Source organism: Procambarus clarkii, chromosome 8 (assembly GCF_040958095.1).
Source record: "Procambarus clarkii isolate CNS0578487 chromosome 8, FALCON_Pclarkii_2.0, whole genome shotgun sequence".
Classification (NCBI taxonomy): Eukaryota; Metazoa; Arthropoda; class Malacostraca; order Decapoda; family Cambaridae; genus Procambarus; species Procambarus clarkii.
The window spans coordinates 44483957-44506424 of NC_091157.1; the positions used below are offsets into that span (position 1 = coordinate 44483957).

Sequence of the window (22468 nt, forward strand, 5' to 3'; positions counted from 1 at the left end):
CCATACCAAGCCCCAAAAGAAAATATTGGACAGTCTGCCAGCCAGGACGATGCTGGAACTTTGGAATACCCCCAAGAAAAAGAGGAAGAACCAAACTCAAAAGAGGCCGGATCCATAACTGAGGCGGAACTGGGTCATGAAGGAGGTCAGCTTGATATCAAGGGCCTCCTGAGCCACCACATGGGGAACATGGGAGGATGGAAACCTCTGGAAGGATATGTCCTGGGAACCCAAAGGCACTCTGAAACGAACCTTAAGGGAAGCCACACCTAACTGAAATTCATACAGGTTTAGGGAAAACTAAATCCCCACAATGAAAGACCCCTGCTGGAGGCACAAGGGGCCCAAAAAAGATCCCACAGAACGCAAAAGCCCCAATCTGACACCACCTCAAACCGCAATTAAGGGCCCCAGGGTACAGCACTCGTTAACACCCACCGCTCGGGAAGGGAAGGTGGAATCCAAGGGAAAGGCCACGAAGGAAGGAGCGAGCTGGAAAAACCCTTGTAACAAACTAGGCTGTTGTAAGAATTATTCCAGAAGGTTCCAGAAGTTCGAGTAGGGACCTGACCTCTCAACAACGCCCAGTCCCCTGGGAATTAGCAGGTCTGAGTCACAAATGGCGGGCATCTTTGTTCATAGCTGCGTATAATGAACCATCCTATAGTATTCAGTAATTTAGAGAAAATTAGCCTTTATTCATTTGCATTAAAATTGTATTGTATAATAGTACTGGATACAATATCAAGAGTATTCTAATTATTGAGTTTAAGTCACCATCAGTGACGTCACGAATCAGATCTAACTTTTAAGGCGGAGTGACCGGCGGTCATAGGTCAGCAGGGTTGACATGTCTAATATTTCTCAAAGTTTTAATAACCATTTTTGTGATCGGGAACAGCTCTGCCGTTAGATGTTGGTAATTTAATTCAGTAAAATAATTCAACCAGTCTGGATCAATTAAGTACAACAGAGGTTAATTGTTATAACTTAAACCTGGCTAGTAACTTGGTAGAACTTTGACTGACTAGGCGGAAGGATACAATGCTCTGTCTGGGGTAGACCAGACAAGAGAGAGATCAGTGTGATCTGCCGAGCAGCTGGGAGAGGTCAAACATCTTACCTCTCCCCAAGACCAGCCCAACATCTTAGCTGGAAAATATAGAGGTATAGTTGCTATGGTTATGTATAGAAATAGTCTCAATTGCCATTCAGGTCAAGTAGGGAGTGTTAAAGTGATAGGGAGTGAACACATTTAGATTTTGTTTTAGTTTTCTCTTAATAAATTAAATTTGTTAATATTTTTGCATTTCATTATTTCCATGTGTTTTTTGTGTAAACTTGTCCTGGTCACGTGGTCCACACGAGGCAGAGTTGTATTGGGCGCCGATTCTAACATCGAATCGGAATTATCATTACCGCGTAATTTATTCCACACTCAAGGTCATCGTATATAGTGGGGATCAAGCCCCAAGGTTGATTAATTAGCGTGATCGATCCAGACCTCGATCATTGCTCGTCTTTTTACTGGTCTGGTGGTGGCAGCAGAGGTGACTCTTGGGTTTTGTTCAGAGCTTAGGTCACGTCATACTGGGTGTAGAATCCTAAGTCGGTCAATCGTCTTAGGACCACGTGGCGTGGAGTTGGCTTTGGTAAAAGTTTTGGAGTCCCTTGGTAGAGAATGATAAGTAAGAATACGGGTAGAGGGAGTAGAAAGAAGGAAGAGAAGTAGAGAGGGAAACCTCTAACCCGTGTTACACCCTGAAGCCTCGCCGGGATAGAGAAGATCAACAGCCTTCACACCCATGTAAAAAGGTGCAACCATCGAAACTGCCCAAGCCACATTCCAAGCTAAACCATACCCCAAGTCTGAAACCCTCAGATGCTTTGGAGCCAGAAACAAGGAGATAAGGGCAAAACCGGCCCACAGGAAAAAGACGAGAGGGTGCAGATGGAAACACAGTTGAAGTGACCAACACCCCCAGATCTGAAACCCTAAACACCAAACAGGGCAGATCCAGGGCATCCAACCAGACACACAACCATGACTTGCTGCAAAATAGAAAACCTGCTATGCAAAGCGACTGCTGCTCAAAACCTGTAGACAACCACAGAGGAATGAGGGAGAAGGAGCACATGGGGGAGGGGGGGGGGGGGGAACAAGTCCCACATGACTCAAGGTCGAAAGTGTCACCAACTCAACAAGCAGCATGGCGGAAGCAAAATGTACAAACATCACCCTGTGGCACAGGCGATGAACAACCCTCGAATTTGCACAAGGCAAAAGCAGACTCTGAAGTGATAATCATAGTACAATCAAACCTGCAGGAGATTCCCAGGGCCTGCAGGGTGAATGAGCATTGCAGTAAGCCCAGGCACTGGGATCTGCTATGCTGGTAAACCCTGTCAATGCAGGCAACTAGACCACCAGAAGAGAAGGAAAAATCCAAGGGGGGAGGGGGCACCTCAGGCATGCCTAATAAGGTGAAAAGCAGAACCCCAAAGCTGAGGAGGCAAGTGAAAACTGAACAATGAAAAAATCACAATAAACACCCCTCTCCCTGAGGGGCGCCTGACAGCTGAGTGAACAGCGCTTCGGATTCATAGTCCTGAAGTTCCGGGTTCGATTCCCGGTGGAGGCGGAGACAAATGGGTAAAATGTTTCTTTCACCCTGATACCCCTGTTACCTAGCAGTAAATAGGTACCCGGGAGTTAGCTGCTACGGGCTGCTTCCTGGGGTTTGTGTAACAAAAAGGAGGCCTGGTCGAAGACCGGGCCGCGGGGACGTTAAGCCCCGAAATCATCTCAAGATAACCTCCCTTCAACCCCCCACCCCCAAGACCAAATCACAGCAAACAACCCTGGAAACACAAACCGAAACTGTCTCTATTTTCCGCTTGTTACAACTTGTAATAAAGTTGTTACATCTTGGCTTAACGTGTTTATGACGTATTAGAACGTTGTTACAACTTGTTTATATTGGTTGTTATAACTGGTTAGGAGGTGTTAAAACTTGTTCGAACGTTGTACCAACGTCGTAGTTTCGGTGTGTGTTTGGCGGGAAGCAGCCTGGGAGAAACTTTGGCGCACTGTGTGCTAACTTAATAATACGTGTCACAGACTACAGTGTGCCCCACCAGTCAAAAATGCTCCCAAACCAAAGGAAAGACAGAAATCACAGGCCAATGGCTTACCTGAAGGGCAAGTACCACCCCAAGTGGGGAAGCCCCTTAACAGGAGTGTTTCCCGAATGACCCAAGGGAAGACAACCCTGACCACACAAGGGTAGTACCTAAAAGGCACACAGAGAAGTAAGCCCTGAGCACATACAGCTCCAGCACACTAAACCTCTGCCTCAAGCACACTCATAAAAGGACAGTCTCAAAGGCAAAAACACCGCTCAAAATGAAACACCTGAGCCAGAGCGACGATGACTATTAGGCACTGACATCAGTTTGGAGCTAACTAGTGGGGCCTGGCTGATCCAGGCCGGTTCCCTCCTCCCTGCAACGAGGGGGAGGTGGAGCAAACTAGCGGGGGAGGTAGTTTGCACAAATTTTGGTTGTTTTTCATTGTTGGATAGTTCTTTTGGCAATTTGGAGGCTCCAGTTATGTTTTGTAACCATGTAGTGGTCTGTTTTTATTCACCTATCTTTCTGGGTGCCTTCCCTAGGTGGTAAAAGGCACCCCGCGCCTCTCTGAAGGGATCAGGTTTTGGCTCATGGTCCCCGGTAGGCAAATAGAACTCTGCAACTGATGGCACTAAGTAGTATGGCTCTGATCAGTGTATGCTAGCTTCAGGAAGCCTTTAAGGCTCCCCACAGATATTTTAGCTAGTTTTCTAAAAATATTATTGTAATACTGTATTGTATTTCTAATATATACTAGATATAATTTATCATAGATTTACTACATTTAAAGGTCAAATATACATCAAACATGCAAACTATAATTACTGCACTTAATATACAAACAATATTTAAAATAACGGAATGCGTCCATGCAACTGTGTTTATGCTCTATGCTTATATAATATGCTAATGCTATGTTTAGTAAAAAGATTATGTAATGCAGTACCAATAATTAAGAAAACATACCAAGTGACCTGAGTCAAAATAGAGAACCTAAAATGGCTTTTTGTATTCCTGCAGGTTTCCTAAATGAGCCAAGAGAGAGCTCGAGGAATCTTAGAGCTAAGATGAAACCAAATAGATGAAGAAAGTATAACCATTATGTTACAGCAAGCGTAAAAACTATTTACAATAAATTTTGCATACATATCTAAAATTACACCGTGTTTGCATTTTGTAATGAGATTTATTTCTGCTCAAATTAACACTGAAATTTATTTCTTAAACAAGTAATTCATATTTAAAATTTCTCCAAGTTCTTACTGCTACTGTAATAAAAAGAGGTTTTTGTGAAGAATAGGGAAATAATAAATATTACCAAGAGAACTCAAAACACAAAGCCATAATAAGTAAAGAATACTGTATTCAGAAAAAAAGTTAAAATAAAATACAAACCAACAGGAATCAGCACAGCCACCAACGAGAAATTACGTAAAGAAAATTTTCAAGTGCCCAGCAAGCGTGGATGTCATCAATCAGTGTAATATGAAAAATAAATAATCTAACATGAAATGAAATAAAAAATTATATGATAAAGAAAAATGTGATATAATTCAAATTAAATGGTTTAGTACAGTAATAAGAAATGTAATGCAAATACTATACATGATATTACTATTGGTTATACTGTAGTTAATACTGTATTAGCATTAATGATAAAATCAAATACTTCATAATTATTTATTTTGTAAATATTTATTTTGTATATATTTTGTATGTATGTAATTACCTAAGTGTAGCTACAGGATGAGAGCTATGATCGTGGTGTGCTTCCCAACACACTGTCATATAACGCTTTGAAACTATTGACGGTCTTGGCCTCCACCACCTTCTCACCTAACTTGTTCCAACCGTCTACCACTCTGTTTGCGAAAGTGAATTTTCTTATATTTCTTCGGCATCTGTGTTTAGCTAGTTTAAATCTATAACCTCTTGTTCCTAATGTTCCAGGTCTCAGGAAATCTTCCCTATCGATTTTATCAATTCCTGTTACTATTTTGTATGTAGTGATCATATCACCTCTTTTTCTTCTGTCTTCTAGTTTTGGCATATTTAATGCCTCTAACCTCTCCTCGTAGCTCTTGCCTTTCAGTTCTGGGAGCCACTTAGTAGCATGTCTTTGCACCTTTTCCAGTTTGTTGATGTGCTTTTTAAGATATGGGCACCACACCACCGCTGCATATTCTAGCTTTGGCCTAACAAAAGTCGTGAACAATTTCTTTAGTATATCACCATCCATGTATTTAAAAGCAATTCTGAAGTTAGAAAGCGTGGCATTGGCTCCTCGCACAACTTTCTTTGTGTGGTCCTCAGGTGATAGTTTTCTATCAAGAGCCACCCCTAGATCTCTTTCTTTATCAGAATTCTCACATAATTTATAGGTTGTGTGGGGGCTATATTCTCCTATTCCACATTCCATAATGTGGCATTTATGCACATTAAATTCTATTTGCCAAGTGGTGCTCCATATACTTATTTTGTCCAGGTCTTCTTGAAGGGCATTACAATCTCCTAAGTTTCTTATCCTTATTATCATCTTAGCACCATCAGCAAACATGTTCATATAATTCTGTATTCCATCTGGGAGATCATTTATGTAGACAATGAACATCACCGGTGCAAGAACTGAACCCTATGGTAATCAACTTGTGACATTTCTCAAGTTTGATACATTGCCTTTGATTACTGCCCTCATTTTTCTATCAGTTAGAAAATTTTTCATCCAAGTTCGAAGCCTAACTGTCATCCCTCCAATATGTTTCAGTTTCCAAAACAACCTCTTATGTGCAACTCTGTCAAAATCTTTTTTTTTATGTCCAGATAGATGCAGTCAACCCAGCCATCTCTTTCCTGTAAAATCTCTGTGGCTCAATCATAGAAACTGATTAAATTCGATACACAGGATCTTCCAGATCGAAAACCATACTGTGTTTGATATTATATGTTTTTCTTTAAGTTTTCTACCCCATTTAGTTTTAATTATTTTTTCCAATATTTTGACTATTACACTCATCATTGATACAGGTCTATAATTGAGGGGGTCTTCCCAGCTGCCACTTTTGTTGATTGGAACTATCCACTTTTATAGATTGTAACTATGTTAGTCTTTTTCCACACATATGATACAACTCCTGTACAAAGGGATGCCTGAAAAATTAGTTGTAGTGGAATACTGAGCTCGAGTGCACATTCTCTCAGATCCCATGGTGAAATTCTATCTGGGCCAACTGTTTTGTTCTTACTTAGCTCCATAAATAATGTAAATACCTATCTTGAGGTTATCTTGAGTTGATTTCGGGGCTTTTTAGTGTCCCCGCAGCCCGGTCCTTGACTAGGCCTCCACCCCCAGGAAGCAGCCCGTGACAGCTGACTAACTCCCAGGTACCCATTTACTGCTAGGTAACAGGGGCATCTGAGTGAAAGAAACTCTGCCCATCATTTCTCACGGGCGAACCTGGGACCACAGGAGCACATGTCCAGCATACTGTCCGCTCGGCTGGCCCGCCCCTTGATGTCTGTCCCCTACACCTAAGTGTAGTTACAGGATGAGAGCTACTCTCATGGTGTCCCCATCTTTCCAGCACCCTGTCATATAACACTTTAAAATTACTGACTATTATGGCCTTCACCACCTTCTCACCTAACTTGTTCCAACCTTCTACCATTCTGTTTGCGAAGGTGAATTTTCTTATATTTCTTTGGCAGTTCTGTTTAGTTAGTTTAAAGCTATGACCTCTTGTTCCTAAAGGTCTAGGTCTCGGGAATTCTTCAGAATCAATTTTGTTGATTCCCGTTACTATTTTGTACATAATACTGTAATCATATCACCTCTTTCTTCTATCTTCTAGTATTAGTATATTTAACATATCTAATATATCTTTGTAGAGAGATTAGGTATAATTGCACCCAAAAGAGTACCAATGCTGCAATTATTAGTCTGCTTGATATAATCTATCAAAAGCCTTTGATACTGTTAACCATAACTACCTCTTACTTAACCCTTAAACCGCGCAATACATATACAGTATAGATGATTTCAGTAACAAATCTGAAACCGCGCAATACATTAATAGCTGTTTTAGTGTTTAGCGCCTTAATTTAAATGCCCCGCATGGGATAGGGGCAGCAAAGGTGCAGCCACAACCGATAGTTGACAGACGCCACCTAGAAAAAAAAATCGTGGCCAACATTCCTGGGTGAGAGCTTCAGTATTGAGCGAGCCACCAAGGGTGATGCACACACCATGAGCGCACAGCCCTGCTGTTCAGCTTGTGACCACAGCATCGCCTAAAAATGTCAAAATATATATGTTCGTGCTATTATTTACCAATGAAAGTATTACAGAAGACCCCTGACTGTGATAAAACTGACCAGGATTCTGATAATAGCAGGATTGTGGTGATATTTAGTGCTGTGCTCCATGGAGGGAGGAGTAATGCTGTGGGAGGGAGGGTGGTGGCGTCGTCTTCTGACTGTGTGTGGCCACCTTTTATTGACTGCACTCACCATACCAGTTTAGTGGTTCGCTTCTGACGTGCAAATCGATCGTCGGAGTTGGGTATAAGGGCGAAAGACTAATCGAACCATCTAGTAGCTGGTTCCCTCTTAAGTTTCCCTCAGGATAGCTGGAACTCGTGGGATGAATTTCATCCAGTAAAGAGAATGATTAGAGGCCTTGGGGACGAAACGTCCTCAACCTATTCTCAAACTTTAAATGGATGAGATGCTGAGCTTGCTTGAATGCTGAAGCTTCGGCGACTAATCTGAGTATCTAGCGAGCCATTTTTGGTAAGCAGAACTGGTGCTGTGGGATGAACCAAACATCGAGTTAAGGGGCCTAAATGAAAACTCATTCAGATACCATTTTAACGGTGGTGAACACCCTTAAAATTCCTCCGTTCCCGTTTTCCGTTCACCCCGTTCACCCTTCGTGGTGAACACAAATGTAGATATTTATATATAACGTGTGTATAGAGTGTAATAACAGCAATAGTAGTAGGTTGGAAGCCGCCATTTTGGTGAGGGAGGTGCGTCGTCTGCACGACTTGTCATGTTTATTGGTGGCCACTATGGTCTTTGGGTACCATACCAGCTTATTTGTACAGGTATGGTCAATAAAACAGGTAGATACTTATATATAATGTGTGTACATAACACCACAAACAATATTGTTGGAGGAGAAATATTAGTGTGTCTGGCCTTGAGGGCGGCCGCCACCAGCTGACTGTGTGCAGCTACATCTTATTGCCTTTACTCACCATACAAGCTTAGATGTACAGTTATGGTGAACAAAACATGTAAACACTTATATAAAACGTCTGTGTATAGTGAATAAATGCAAAAACAGTATTGTGGGAGGAGAATGAGGGTGAGTGAGGTGTTGAGGGAGGGAGTGGCATCGAGTGGCTGGCTGGTGTGTGGCGGTCACTCCTCGTTGCATTTTGACTAACAATACCAACTCAGTGGTTCGTTATGGTGAGCAAAACATGCAGATACTTATATATAACCTGTGTATATAGTGTAATAACAGCAAAACTATTTGTTTATTGTTTTATGAACATTATTGATTCACTAATATGCACACCATAATTTTGAGTACAGCGATGGTTCACACATTTTATTATATAAATGTATCTCAATACACACTATTGAATAATATTACTGCAAAAAACTAAGAAAAAATCGATCAGAGACATTGAAATAATTAGGTAATAATATATTTGTGGCAACTGCTGCCTGACAGCTCAGGCGGAGTAGACCTTGTCTGGCGAAGGCTCTGTCAATGCCCCTTTTTTGCCAGACTTCCCTACCCCTATTGCGGCTAAAATATGCCACCTACAAGTTTTTTGGTTATTCTTTTCCATGATCAGGGAACACAAATGAACACTTTTACAAGACGAAAGAATTTTTTGGATTTTTTTTTTGTTGCGCCTGTGGGTGTTGAAGCCATTTGGACCCCTCGCAGTTTGAGGGTTAAACTCCACCATTAAGGAATCCGAGGCCTTGCCCTGAACTATATTCGATCCTATCTTAGTGACAGACATCAATGTGTAGCCATTAATGATATGACCTCTCCCACTCTAACATTAACCGCAGGAGTGCCACAGGGCAGCATCCTAGGACCTCTCCTATTTCTTATATACATCAATGATCTGCTTAACCCTTAAAGTGCGCATCACGTCATATGACGTGTTGGAATACTACGCAAGATTTAAACGGCCCGCGGATACACGGGGTTCATCACACCATCAGGGCTCTTGTAAACAGACGCCATTTTTAAAAAAAATCGTGGGCCAAACTCCCGGGTGTTATTGGCCTCAGTATTGAGTGAGCAACCAAGCCTGATGCACGGAGCATGAGCTAACAGCACTGCTGTTCAGCTTGTGACCACAGCATCACCTAAAAATACCAAAATATACTTGTTTATGCTATTATGTAGCGATGATATTACAGAAGACCCCTGACTGATAAAACTGACCAGGGTTCTGATAATAGCAGGATTGTGGTGATATTTAGCGCTGTGGGCCATGGAGGGAGGAGTAATGCTGTGGGAGGGAGGGTGGTGGCGATGTCTTCTGACTGTGTGTGGCCACCTTTTATTGACTGCACTCACCATACCAGCTTAGTGGTTCGCTATGGTGAACACAAATGTAGATACTTATATATAACGTGTGTATAGAGGGTATAAACAGCAAGAGAAGGTTGGGAGCCACCATTTTGGTGAGGGCGGTGGCGTCGTCTGCACGACACCATCGTGCAGACGACGGTGTTGTTTACTGGTTACCACGATGGTCTTTGGGCACCATACCAGTTTACTTGTACAAGTATGGTGAATAAAACAGGTAGATATTTATATATAATGTGTGTATATAGCGTAATAACACCACACAGTATTGTTGGAGGAGAAATATTAGTGCATCTGGCCTTGAGGGCGGCAGCCATCAGCTGACAGTGTGAGGTCCTACGTCTTTGTGCCTTTACTCACCATACAAGCTTAGATGTACAGTTATGGTGAACAAAACATGTAAATACTTATATATAATGTCTGTATATAAAAGCAAAAACAGTATGGTGGGTGGAGAATGGTGGCAAGTCAGGTGAGGTGAGGGAGTGGCAGCCAGTGGCGGGCTGCCACTGCCACTTAGCATACCAACTTAGTGGCTCGTTATGGTGAACACGAATGTAAATACTTATATATAGCATCTGTATATAGTGAATTATAGTAAAAACAGTATTGTGGGAGGAGAATGTGGGCGAGTCAAATGACTTGAGGGAAGGCGTGAGTGGCTGGCTGGTACACGGCAGTCACTCCTCGTTACTTTTTGACTCATAATAGCTATTAGTGGTTCGTTATAGTGAACAAAACATGCAGATACTTATATATAACCTGTGTTTATAGTGTAATAACCGACAAAGTATTTATTCACTGATTGATGAACATAATTGAATCAACAATATGCACACCATATTTTTGAGTACAGCAATGATTCACTCATTTTATTATATAAATATATCAAACTACACACTATTGAATAATATTACAGCAAAAAAAACTATGAAAAATCAATCAGAGACATTGAAATAATTAGGTAATTATCTCTTTGTGGCAACTCCAGCCTGACAGCTGGCGATCAACAGACCGCCTAAGACGCACGCTGAGTCAGCGCCTATTTTTTGCCAGACTTCCCCGCCCTATAGCAGGCAATATATGCCACTTACGATTTTTTTATTATTTTTCCCGTGATCAGTGGACACAAATTAACAGGTTAGGAAGAATTTTTTGTTTTTTTCAAAATTACATGCGCCTGTGGGGAAGAAAGGATATTATACCCCTAGCATGTTCAGGGTTAATGTTTCTAACATTCTTAAAGCTATATTATTTGCCGACAATACTACCATCATCTACTTAGACCCCAACCCCCCACACATTTTTAATATTGTAAATAATGAATTAAAAAAAAGTCCACTTATGGATGTCAACAAACAAACTCACACTGAACATAGAAAAGACCTACTACATCTTATTTGGAAGCAAATCGACAAATGAAATTCAGCTTCAGATAAACAATGTTAACATCAGCAAAAAATTATGGAAAGTTCCTTAGCCTATACTTAGACAAGAGACAACTTCAGCACCCACATACAACACATAACCAAGTCTCAAAAACGGTTTGTATACTCTTTAAAATCAGATATTATGTTCCAAACTCTGCTCTTCTCTCACTATACTATGCACTAAACTATCCCAATCTTGTATATGGTATTTGTGCATGGGGTTCAACCCCTGCAAACTACCTCAAGACCATCATTCCCCAGCAAAAAACTGCTATCAGAACAAACTCTTGTTTTCAGACAACACTCGCCCCTCATATTTAAATCCCTAAAACATGGTAAACATCAACTCCCTCCACACATTCTTTTGTGCCATTTACACTTACAAAACCCAGTTCTTAAATGCAAACCCTCTTCTGAAACTCTTCCTGGACATGTAACAAACTAGGCTTGTTGTAAGAATTATCCAGAAGGTTCCAGAAGTCGTGTAGGGACCTGACCTCACAACACGCATATCTCTGGGGATTAGCAAGTCTGAGTCACAAAATGGCTGATGTCTTTGTTCATAGTTTCGTATAATGAACCATTCTATAGTATTCACTTATTTAGAGAAATTAGCCTTTATTCATTTTGCATTCAAATTGTATTGTATAATATTACTGTTTATAATATCAAGAGTATTCTAATTATTAGGATATTGAGTTAAGTCACCATCAGTGACGTCACGAATCAGGACTACTATTTATTGCAGAGTGACCTGGCGGTCATAGGTCAACAGTTTCCACATTCAGTAATTCTCAAAGGTCAAATAGCCATTTTGGGATCGGGAATAGCTCTACCGTAACATGCTTGTGTAATTTAACTTCAGTACAATAAATCAACCAATCGGGATCATTCAGTACAACAGAGGTTAATTGTTAAACTTAAGCCTTGCTAGTAACTTGGCAAAATTTAGACTAGGCGGAAGGATACAATGCTCTAGTCTAGGGAAGACCAGACGAGGAGAGATTAATGTGGGATCGAGATCAACTGGGGGAGGTCAACCATCTCACCTCTCCCCCAAGACCAGCACTCCACCCAAGCTGGTCAACATAGAGGTATAGTTGCTATGAGTTCTGATAGGGATAGTCAATTCATTGCCTCAAATGTAAAGTCAGGGAGTGTTAAGTGATAGGGAGTGAACATCTTTAGATTTTGTTTTAGATTTTGAATAAATTAATTAGCTAGTAATTTGTCTTTTTATTAATTTCCATGTGTTTGTTATATGTGAATTTGTCTTTGTCACGTGGCCCCCACGAGGCCGAGTTGAATTGGGCGCCGATTCTAACACCAAATCAGAATTCATCATTACCGTTGCTTTTTAATTAATTCCACACTAAGAGCTAAGGTTATCCGTTACTAGTGGGGATTAAGCCCCAAGGTTGATTAATTAGCATGATCGATCCAGACCTCGATCATTGCTCAGTGCAAGGTCTGGTGGTGGCAGCGTAAAGGCGACCCTAGGGTTTTGCTAGAAGCCTAGTCCACATCATACGGGTTGTAGAATCTCAAGTCGGTAATGGACTTGAGACCACGTGGCGTGGGGTCGGCTCAAGTGAAAGTTTTGGGGTCCCTTGGTAGAGAACTAAAGTAAGAATACGGGTAGAAGGGAGTAAAAGGGAGCAGGAAAGATCATTCAAGAACACACCCCCCCCCCCTCCCCCGTGTTACAAACAGACGTAATAGAACCCATAATCACCACACCAGAAATAAATATTGTATCTCTTTGATATCCCCAGAGTTAAACTTAATCTGTGTAAACACTATGCAAATAAAGGGACCTAGTCTATAGAACTCACTCCCTAACGAATTGAAAAGCTGTCCAACTTTAGCCTTATTCAAAAATAATAGCAAAAAGTACCTAATTTTAACTTTATAATTTCCTACCTAGTGCTCTAAAATCACACTATATCTTGTGCTACCCAATCTCCCAATTAAAAAATTTTCAATTTTGCCAGAAATTACCAACTTAAAATAATCTGTTAGATTAAGGACCTGCCCGAAACACTATGCATGCTAGTGGCTTTACAAGAATGTAAAAACATCAATGCCATGTACTCTCATGAACCCAATGTACCTTCTTGTATATATAAATAAAATACAAATAATACAAAAACAAAATACAAAAAAAAAAAAAATAAATAAATAAATAAATAAATAAATAAATAAATAAATAAATAAATACTGTGAGCTCATAGTGGGTCTGTAATAGAGCTTTATGAGAGGGGCTGCTTGCTGTTGCAGTTGTTCTCTGTTGTACCATTTTTCTAAATATCTTTTGATATGGGTTTTAACTTCTCTTTTTGTGTACTTGTTGTTTATTAATACTTGAAGGTTTCTATCCAGTTCTTTACCTATGTTATGCCAGCGAGAATAATGTGCAAGTGCTCTGTTTATATAAGAGTTTATCACACCTATTCACCTGTTCATCTAGCAGTAAACAGGTACCTGGGAGTTAGACAGCTGCTATGGGCTGCTTCCTGGGGATGTGTAATAAAAAGGAGGCCTGGTCAAGGACTAGGCTGTGGGGACGCTAAGCCCCGAAATCATCTCAAGATGACCTAGTCTTATATCTCTCTCTGGACATTCGGAAAGGCCATTCATGCACATACCAATATTGATAGGTTTAGTATAAACTTTTGTGAAGATGTTGTCTTTGGTTCTCACATAGACATCAAGGAAAGGGAATATAGCATCAATGCCTAGTAAATGGGTGAAGCTAAGCGGTAAGTTTTGGGTAAGTAGATCCTTTAATCATAATTCCTGGAGGTCTTTCACACACAAGAATATATCATCCATGTATCTCCAGTAGATGGAAGGTTTTCCCTATGGTTTTGAACATGGCGTCATCTACTGTTCTCATATATAAGTTTCTAAAGGACTCCTAGTGGGGAGCACCATGGCTACTCCATCTATCTTTGTATATATGTTTCCCCAAGGGGTTGTGAATGTGGCCATTTTGGTGCAAATCTCCAGGAGATTACAGAGGGCAGACTCTGGAATATCTAGCTTTGGAGAAGAATTGTCATGGTAGATTCTATCCAATTTTAAGTTGGTGGTGTCCAAAGGGATGTTTGTAAATAAGGATTAAACTTCCATAGATATTATAATACCTTCAGGTTTAGTTGTCTTCACTGTGTCTAATAAATCTGCTACTGATTTAAAGTTATAGTTATTTGATACATGTTGACCAGTTCCACACTAATAAGGAATATTTATTAATGAGATATATGTCCAAAAATCTACTAGATCCTTATGACTAATAATGGTTTCTAAGGCTTCAACTCATCCTCTTAGTGGTATGTCTATCTACAAAAATGTTACAATTTATGATTGATGATATTCCTCCATTTGTACCCATAATACTTCCCACACTATGGGCAAATTTCAGCGAGTGAAATTTTAATTTTAATCTATCATATGATGTACAACTACCAGAAGAACCTGACTACAATATTTCTAAGGATCTAACCCCTAAATATAATTTTGTAAAGGAAAAGCCATGACCCCAAAATAGTGTAAATAAACCAGGTCCATCAATATTCCAACATTTTAGCAGATTCATAAATCTGGCCGGTAAATGGTGCATTGCAAATGAAGATTTGCCAAAATCAGGTTTGCTGAATGGAGGTTGCAATATATTTCAATAGTGGCAACTTATCAAATACTTGGTAATTTAGTTGAGGCACTGCAAAGGCTTAAAATATTTAGCATACATATGATCCCAAGGAATAAGTGCACCAAATCCTAAGCAATTTCATTGAAGCATAATGAATAATGATAAAGTACAAATATGTTCTGCAAATAATATTTAACTTTCAAAGCTATCACAATGATACAAAACACAAAAACCAGACTGAATAATCATATGGCATATGTGCATGACGTGTTAATAGTTCACCTGAAGTACTTTCAAAACATTATCTTCAACACAATACTAAACAGTAATAAAGCTCAAAATTGCAAGAAACCTGTTCTAGTAATATGCATCACATGCTTTACAATTTAATGAAAATTTAGACTATTTAACATGCTCCGTGGCACTTGTGAATAAAACTGCCTTCAAACTAGACCATTCATGTAAACCTACTATCTAGAATAAACACTTCCTACTCGTGGACAAAATTTATTCTAATATATAGTTGCCAAAGGTTCTTCTGCTCAATAGCAAAATGTGTCATATTATATCAATGCACAAGCACTTAAGTTTGAAGTGCATCCATTAAGGTGCTTTAGCCACACTATAAAATCTATAAATAAATGGTTTGAAATATAATAAAAGACTAAACTACAGGGTATCCTCCATAGAGAGAATCAACATAATGATTATTTTAGCACCAGAAACATATTGAATTCTTCAACTCATTCATATATTATTTAAATTGTACTTACACTTGCCTGGCAAATATCTGCAAAGGGTGGAGCATTTGCCTATTCCTATAAAACTATAGCACCATTAAAGAACATTACCTAAATATCTTTAACATGTTACCTTTTTTTCCCCACTCAAAGTAGATTAGCACAAAATATTCACCATATTTTTTGGCTACTAGCCATCGCTCCAACATCTGCAGTAAATTAAATTAAACAGCAATGCTTAAAATGTTTCCTAATGAAATATGCATGTTAGTCAAGCCAGATATTTGTAATACCTATTCAATCCTTGAAAACCAAAAACCAATGTTGAAGGTAATGAAACGCCAATTTCTGGGCGAGGCCGAGTCGCTCCCTGAAGCTATTCTCTCTAATAGTGTGCCAAACTATTATGTGTCATCAGTCGCCGAGTTCTTTTGGCCTATTGTGGTCCCCAGTAGGCCAAAAGATCCTAGCCTATCGTGGTCCCCAGTAGGCCAAAAAATCCTGGCCTATCGTGGTCCCCAGTAGGCCAAAGGATCCTGGCCTATTGTGGTCCCCAGTAGACTAAAAGATCCTGGTCTATCCTGGTCCCCAGTAGGCCAAAAGATCCTGGCCTACTGTGGTCCCCAGTAGGCCAAAGGATCCTGGCCTACCGTGGTCCCCAGTAGACCAAAGGATCCTGGCCAACCATGGTCCCCAGTAGACCAAAAGATCCTGACCTACCATGATCTCCAGTAGGCCAAAAGAGCCAGGCCTACCTTTGGACTTAAATAGGGGACCACAGGAAGGCCAGGTTCCTGTGGCTTACCTGTGACATCAGAGCCCAGGTTCTAGTTAAAAGAGCCTTTTGGCCAGGTTCTAAGGAACCTGGGCCTCTCAAAGTGGTGAAGGCAGCTGTGGCACATGTAGTAAAATTAATATGATTTTATTCATGTCTGCTGCCATCAGGTAATCACCATTAAGTCAGATAAACAAAACAGACCACTGCTGGTTATAAGCAAGACTGCAGCCTTGAAAACTGCCAAAGGAACTTTCCCCAACAATGTAAACAATACAAAATTCACGAAACTAGCGAGAGCTCGTTCTCCCCCATCTCCACCTTGTTCGGGGGGAAGAAGGATGGAGGTATCCCTGGTCAGCCAGCTGCTCCACCCTCAGTTCCAGAGGATGGAAACACCCCTGATGTCCTGAGGAAGGGAGGCTAACTGGAAGCCACTGGGACTCGCCCAGAAATTGGTGTTCTATTACATTCAATGCTGGTTTTCTGGTGAAAGCCACTTGAGGCTTTCTGATGCTAACTACCCATGGAGAAGGAAACAAATGGGCACATACCAGGTAGGAGGGAGTACCCCAGGAATCAAAACAAGAAAAAAACAGTCATACAAACATGACCTAGAATCAAACAGGGATGCTGGGGGATCAAGTTCAGAGAAGACACACCAAGCTGCCAGAACACAGGTTGACCCCAAAAACACCCATGCCCAAAATACAGCCCAGAACATATAAGCCAAGACAGCCAAAAGAGTGGTACAACTGTGAACAACACAATCACGAGGACAGACTACAGGTTGGCTAGACAGAACGATCCTGTGGATCCTGCGAGACACATGACCCAAATGAACAAATCCACAAAGGCCGTGATGAGGATTCAAACCTACGTCCGAGAACATCCCAGACGCTGCCTTAATCGACTGAGCTACGACATGGTCAAAAAGAGTTGAAACTACTCAAAAGAGTAATGAAGTAAGGGCGAAGAGGTAGAACGGCCTACTGACATAGTTCGAGTGCATGGGGGGGAGGGAGTTATGTAAAACCCTGGTTTGTGTCTCAGAGAGGCTGCAGGATCCAAATAAGTTCAGTAGAACTTCTGGTTTCAACTCTTTTGACCATGTCGTAGCTCAGTCGATTAAGGCAGCGTCTGGGATGCTCTCAGACGTAGGTTCAAATCCTCGTCACGGCCCTTGTGGATTTGTTCATTTGATGCATCACGCTATTGTGATATGTGTGTGTGATGACATGACCCAAATACACACAAGGGCAATGGGGCCCAGGTACAGCAACAAAGGATTGGGCAAGCAGAATGCTGTGTGAGCCCTAAAACCTCTATGCCCAAAGATTAACCCAAAAGCTGTTTGTAAAGCCAAATAAGAAGACACAAAGAACTGAACACCAAGAGCATGAGGGAAGACCACAGGATGGCAAGACAGGATGACACTGCGGACAACCAGAGAAACAAACAACTGAATAGGGAACTCAGATGACATGACAACCCACAATGAGGCCACCGAGACAGAACTGGTGGCACAAAGGCAGCAGAAAAAACTGACAACAAACAACACAAGACACAAAAGTAGCAGCAGAGAAGACCCCCTAATTTATAGGCCTGTATCATTGACAATTGTAATAGTCAAAATAATGGAAAAAATAATTAAAACTAAGTGGGTAGAACATCTGGAGAAAGATATAATATCAGACAGTCAGTATGGTTTTCAATCTGGAAGATCCTGTGTAACGAATTTATTCAGTTTCTATGATTGAGCCACAGATATTTTACAGGAAAGAGATGGTTGAGTTGACTGCATCTATCTGGACCTTAAAAAAAGATTTTGACAGAGTTCCACATAAGAGGTTGTTCTGGAAAATGGAACATATTGGAGGGGTGACAGGTAAGCTTCTAACATGGAGGACAAATATTCTAATTGATAGAAAAATGAGGGAGGATCAGAGGCAATGTATCGGACTGGAGAAGTGTCACAAGTAGAGTACCACAGGGTTCAGTTCTTGCACCGGTAATATTCATTGTTTACATAAACGACCTACCAGATGGAATACAGAATTATATGAACACATTTGCTGATGATGCTAAGATAATAGGAAAGATAAGAAACTTAGATGATTGCCATGCCCTTCAAGAAGACCTGAACAAAGTATATGAAGCACCACTTGGCAAATGGAATTTAATGTGAATAAATGCCAGCTAGGAAGATTCCAGAACCTCATAATGCATCCAATAAGAAGAAGAAGAAACTCAAAAGAGGAATGGTCCATCATAGAAGCAAACTCTATCTTGCAGGAGGTACTTAAAAAAAAAAAAAAAAATTATCCTCCCAAGCCACTGATGGAGGGACTAAAGGACAAACATCTGAAAGACAATTCATACAAGCCTAATAGCACACCAAAACCCATTGAACCCACAGGTGATTTCCAGGGCCAAAATGGTAAACCAACCAGAACAGCCAGATACTGTAGACATTACGTCAGACCTAAGAGTAAGCCAATACAGCCTGGGGCTACATGCCTGTGAAGGCTGACTTCAGTGTGCCATAAATGTTAAGGATGTGAGCCACCTGGCTGAAAAAGTGGAGCCTGCATGGCAGAAGCAACCCAGGAAATCTACTGGGAAGTGGTCACAACCTTACCAGCATAAGAAATGAGAGCTCAGGCTCTGGAAGGGCCTGGGATCCATTCTTCCACTAAATTAGTGGGGGAAGTGGGGTGAATGAACACATGCTGATTGAGAGATTCTTTCATTTGTCTACACTGTTGGGAAAGTACAGTAGACGGATTGCAAGGCTTATGTCTCCTTTGAATCCAGCTGTCCGTTTTGGCTTGCCGACTTTCTGGATGCCTTCCCCAGCAAGGTGATGGAGTGTCATTTTCTCCCTGCTCCTCTTTACTGAAGCCAGGTTCTGGCTCTGGTCCCCGGTAGACCTAAAGAACTCTGTGGCTTATGTGATCAAGTAGTCTAGAGCCATCTCAGCAAGATACCTGTAGCTTCAGGGAACCACAAAGAGCTTTCCCAGAAAGTGGGGGGTGGAGATAATCATTGTTTGAAATGTCTAATGAGGATCTGCATTTGGCCATTCCACAAGAAACTTTGTGCTTTATAAGATACAGGGTATAATTAAATTTATTTCAGTAACAGGTTTATCTCTTCCAAAAGTATCCTCTATATTCTACAGTTCCACATTTATAAGTCTGATTATCTTCTATCCGATTCATTATCCTCTAAATGAACTTCCCTTCCTTGATAGGGGTGGCGTCATGTAGAATTCCTCATACTGGCTTGAATTTATAACTCACATTAATTTGAAAATATGGTCCTATCAAATCCTTAAATTTACTTATTATCTGGTTGGTTTTTGGCACATTTTTAAAGTGCATACATGAAAATTTTAATTAAGTTTAGTGAGTAATTTTTTTTATTGCGAAGCCTTCAAACTACTGAAAATGTAATTTTAAATAATAAATATTCTGAGATTTATAGGACATTTACCTAAAATACAGAATTACATATCAACAATTCAAGTTATTTTAAATGTCAGAAGGAGTACTTTAGTACAGTATACATTAATGAACATAAATCTATAAAAGATAATGCATTACTGAGTATTACTGAGGTAAAAAAAAAATAATTATAATAAATATTTGTATTCTGTATTTTACTTGGAAGATAAAATATGATCAAATAAGGAAAGGCTTCATATCTAGTACTGGAAATCAGAAAGATTTCAAGTAGTGCAACAAAATTTCATGACTAATGTATTCACTAAAAATTTAAAAATAAATCAAATTTAAGCAGTAAACCAATGAAAAGATGGCATAATGGCAACTAAAATTATTCAAGACGTCAAAGCATTAAAATATCATTCCTTTACCTTCAGGCAAACTCCTTATGTGAATTACTTTCTCCTTTTATACGACTATCACAAAAATATACCTTGCGTCTGCGTGGCGGCGGGATAATGAAGTAAGAAGTTACTTTATGGTCTCGTAGATACTGTGAACGTAAGTGACCATCAGCGAGCTCCACTTCATACTCGCCAGCCAGGCAATCTAGAGTTGCTTGCGTTATATGCACACGCCTGTGGAAGTTTAATTTTCCTTTAAATGACAAAAGTTGTTTAATATATTATAAAAACACCTTCCACAAATTTAATTATCATCTTTGTCATTACCCTGTTTCCCCACATCTATGGGGTGGGAAAACATCAGAAATAGGAGAGTAATGTATAGGAAAAAGTTAATGATATTCAAGAGACGTCATGCCCTTCATCAAATTTTCCAAACATTACTATAGCATCACAGAATCGACACTGTCATACTGCAGCAAAACATTTACAATATCTACAAACCACTCAACTCTTAAGCAGCTAACAATAATTACAACTGTTCTTTACTGCATTAGGTGTATTCTGCTAACCTGTTTTATTAATATCTGCACTAGTAACAATAAGCAAAATTTAGTCCTACTGATGAAATCTTGTAATCAATAAGAACAAATGTCTGTGCAGTTATAATAACCTTAAGGGAAAAAACTCAGGGCCATGATTCAACAAGCATTTACTAAAGTACAGTACTTATGAACCTGCTGATCTGTTCTCAATCTTTGGCAGCTTTGTTTCCATTTATTAGACAGTTTATGAGCATTGAAACCTCCCAATCAAATAATATTACTGCATTATAAAGAACTTTTTAGTGCTCCAAAGCTCATAATCTGTTTTATACTTAAATAAAGCTGCCAAAAATTGAAAAAACATGTACAAGTTCGCAATACTTGCATGACGGCTTGATGAGTCCAGGTCTTGCATTGAATGTAATGAAATGCCTCTTTCCACTTAGGCCTTGGTGGCTTCCTAAAGTTAGAACATGATTTGCATCAGCCCTAATTGTTTCTTAATAGCATACTGGAGACAGAGCCAGAATATGGCCCACTCAAGGAGGGGCAGTGAGCAGGCAATTGTTACAATCACCCTTACCATGTAAAGTGTCAAAAGTAACAGAAGTAAGCAGGCAATGGCAAGGTTCACAGAGAAAAGAAAACTGAAGCAGCAAATGATTCTACAAATGATCTACCCAATAGTTAGTTTGAACCCTCCTAGTTACAGCTGGTCATTGCCAGGTGGTAGCACCCTGAGAGCTGTTTGCTTCCGTGTCAACAATAACTCAGTCCAGAGTCTAAAACCACCAATCTGGGTGTGAGGCAACTTGGCGACAGCTGGAGGTGTGCACAGTAACTACAGAAAATGAAAAAGATGTGTGTGAAATGCTAAATGAACAATTCTAAAGTGTGTTTGTTCAAAATGAAGATTTCACTGAACCAAACCCAATACCAATTCTAGAGCAAGCCATGGAATACATAGAGGTATCTCAAGACAAAGTGGAAAAATTACTCAAGGGGCTAAGAAGAAATAAAGCAGTTGGACCTGATGGAGTTTAACCTTGGGTACTGCAAGAATGTGCAACTAAGCTGAGCATTCCACTTCAATTAATATTCCAGACATCCTTGTGCATATGAATCTTAGCAGATATTGTAGATGGAAAAAGGCAAACATAGTACTAATCTATAGAAATGGTAGTTGACAGGAACCTCTAAATTACAGACTGGTATCATTAACAAGCGTGGTAGTCAAAACACTAGAAACATTAGTTAAAGCCAAATGTGTTGAACACCTACAGAGTAATGATATAATAGTTAAACAGAATAGCTTTTGAACAGGAAGATCCTATGTAACACATCTGCTTAGTTTTAAGATAGAGCCACAGTGATAATACAGGAAAGAGATGGTTGGGTTGACTGTCTATCTGGACCTAAAAATGGCTTTTGACGGAGTTCCACACAAAAGGCTGTCCAGGAATCTGGAACATGCTGGAGGAGTGACATGGAGACTTTTGACATGGATGAAAAACTTTCTAACTGACAGACAGATGAGGGCACTAATCAGAGAATGTATCCGATTGGAGGAGTGTTACTAGCAAAGTACTACAGGGTTCAGTTCTTGCACCACTAATGTTCATTTTCTAAATAAGTGATCTGCCAGAAGAAATACAAAATTATTTGAACATGTTTGCAGATGACGCTAAAATACTGGGGAAGATATGAGGCACA

At 40.1% G+C, this 22468-nt stretch overlaps 1 protein-coding gene across 7 annotated transcripts in view; it reads right to left on the reverse strand.

Annotated features, from left to right (window-relative positions):
• LOC123759646 (adenylate cyclase type 1) overlaps positions 1-22468 on the reverse strand; it is a gene marked incomplete at its 5' end in the record, with an annotated part of 300312 nt that overhangs the window by 215025 nt on the left and 62819 nt on the right. For all 7 annotated transcript variants that reach the window (XM_069317785.1, XM_069317786.1, XM_069317792.1 and 4 more), the window contains 1 exon segment: positions 20300-20444. In XM_069317785.1, coding sequence (XP_069173886.1) covers positions 20300-20444 — 145 coding nt within the window.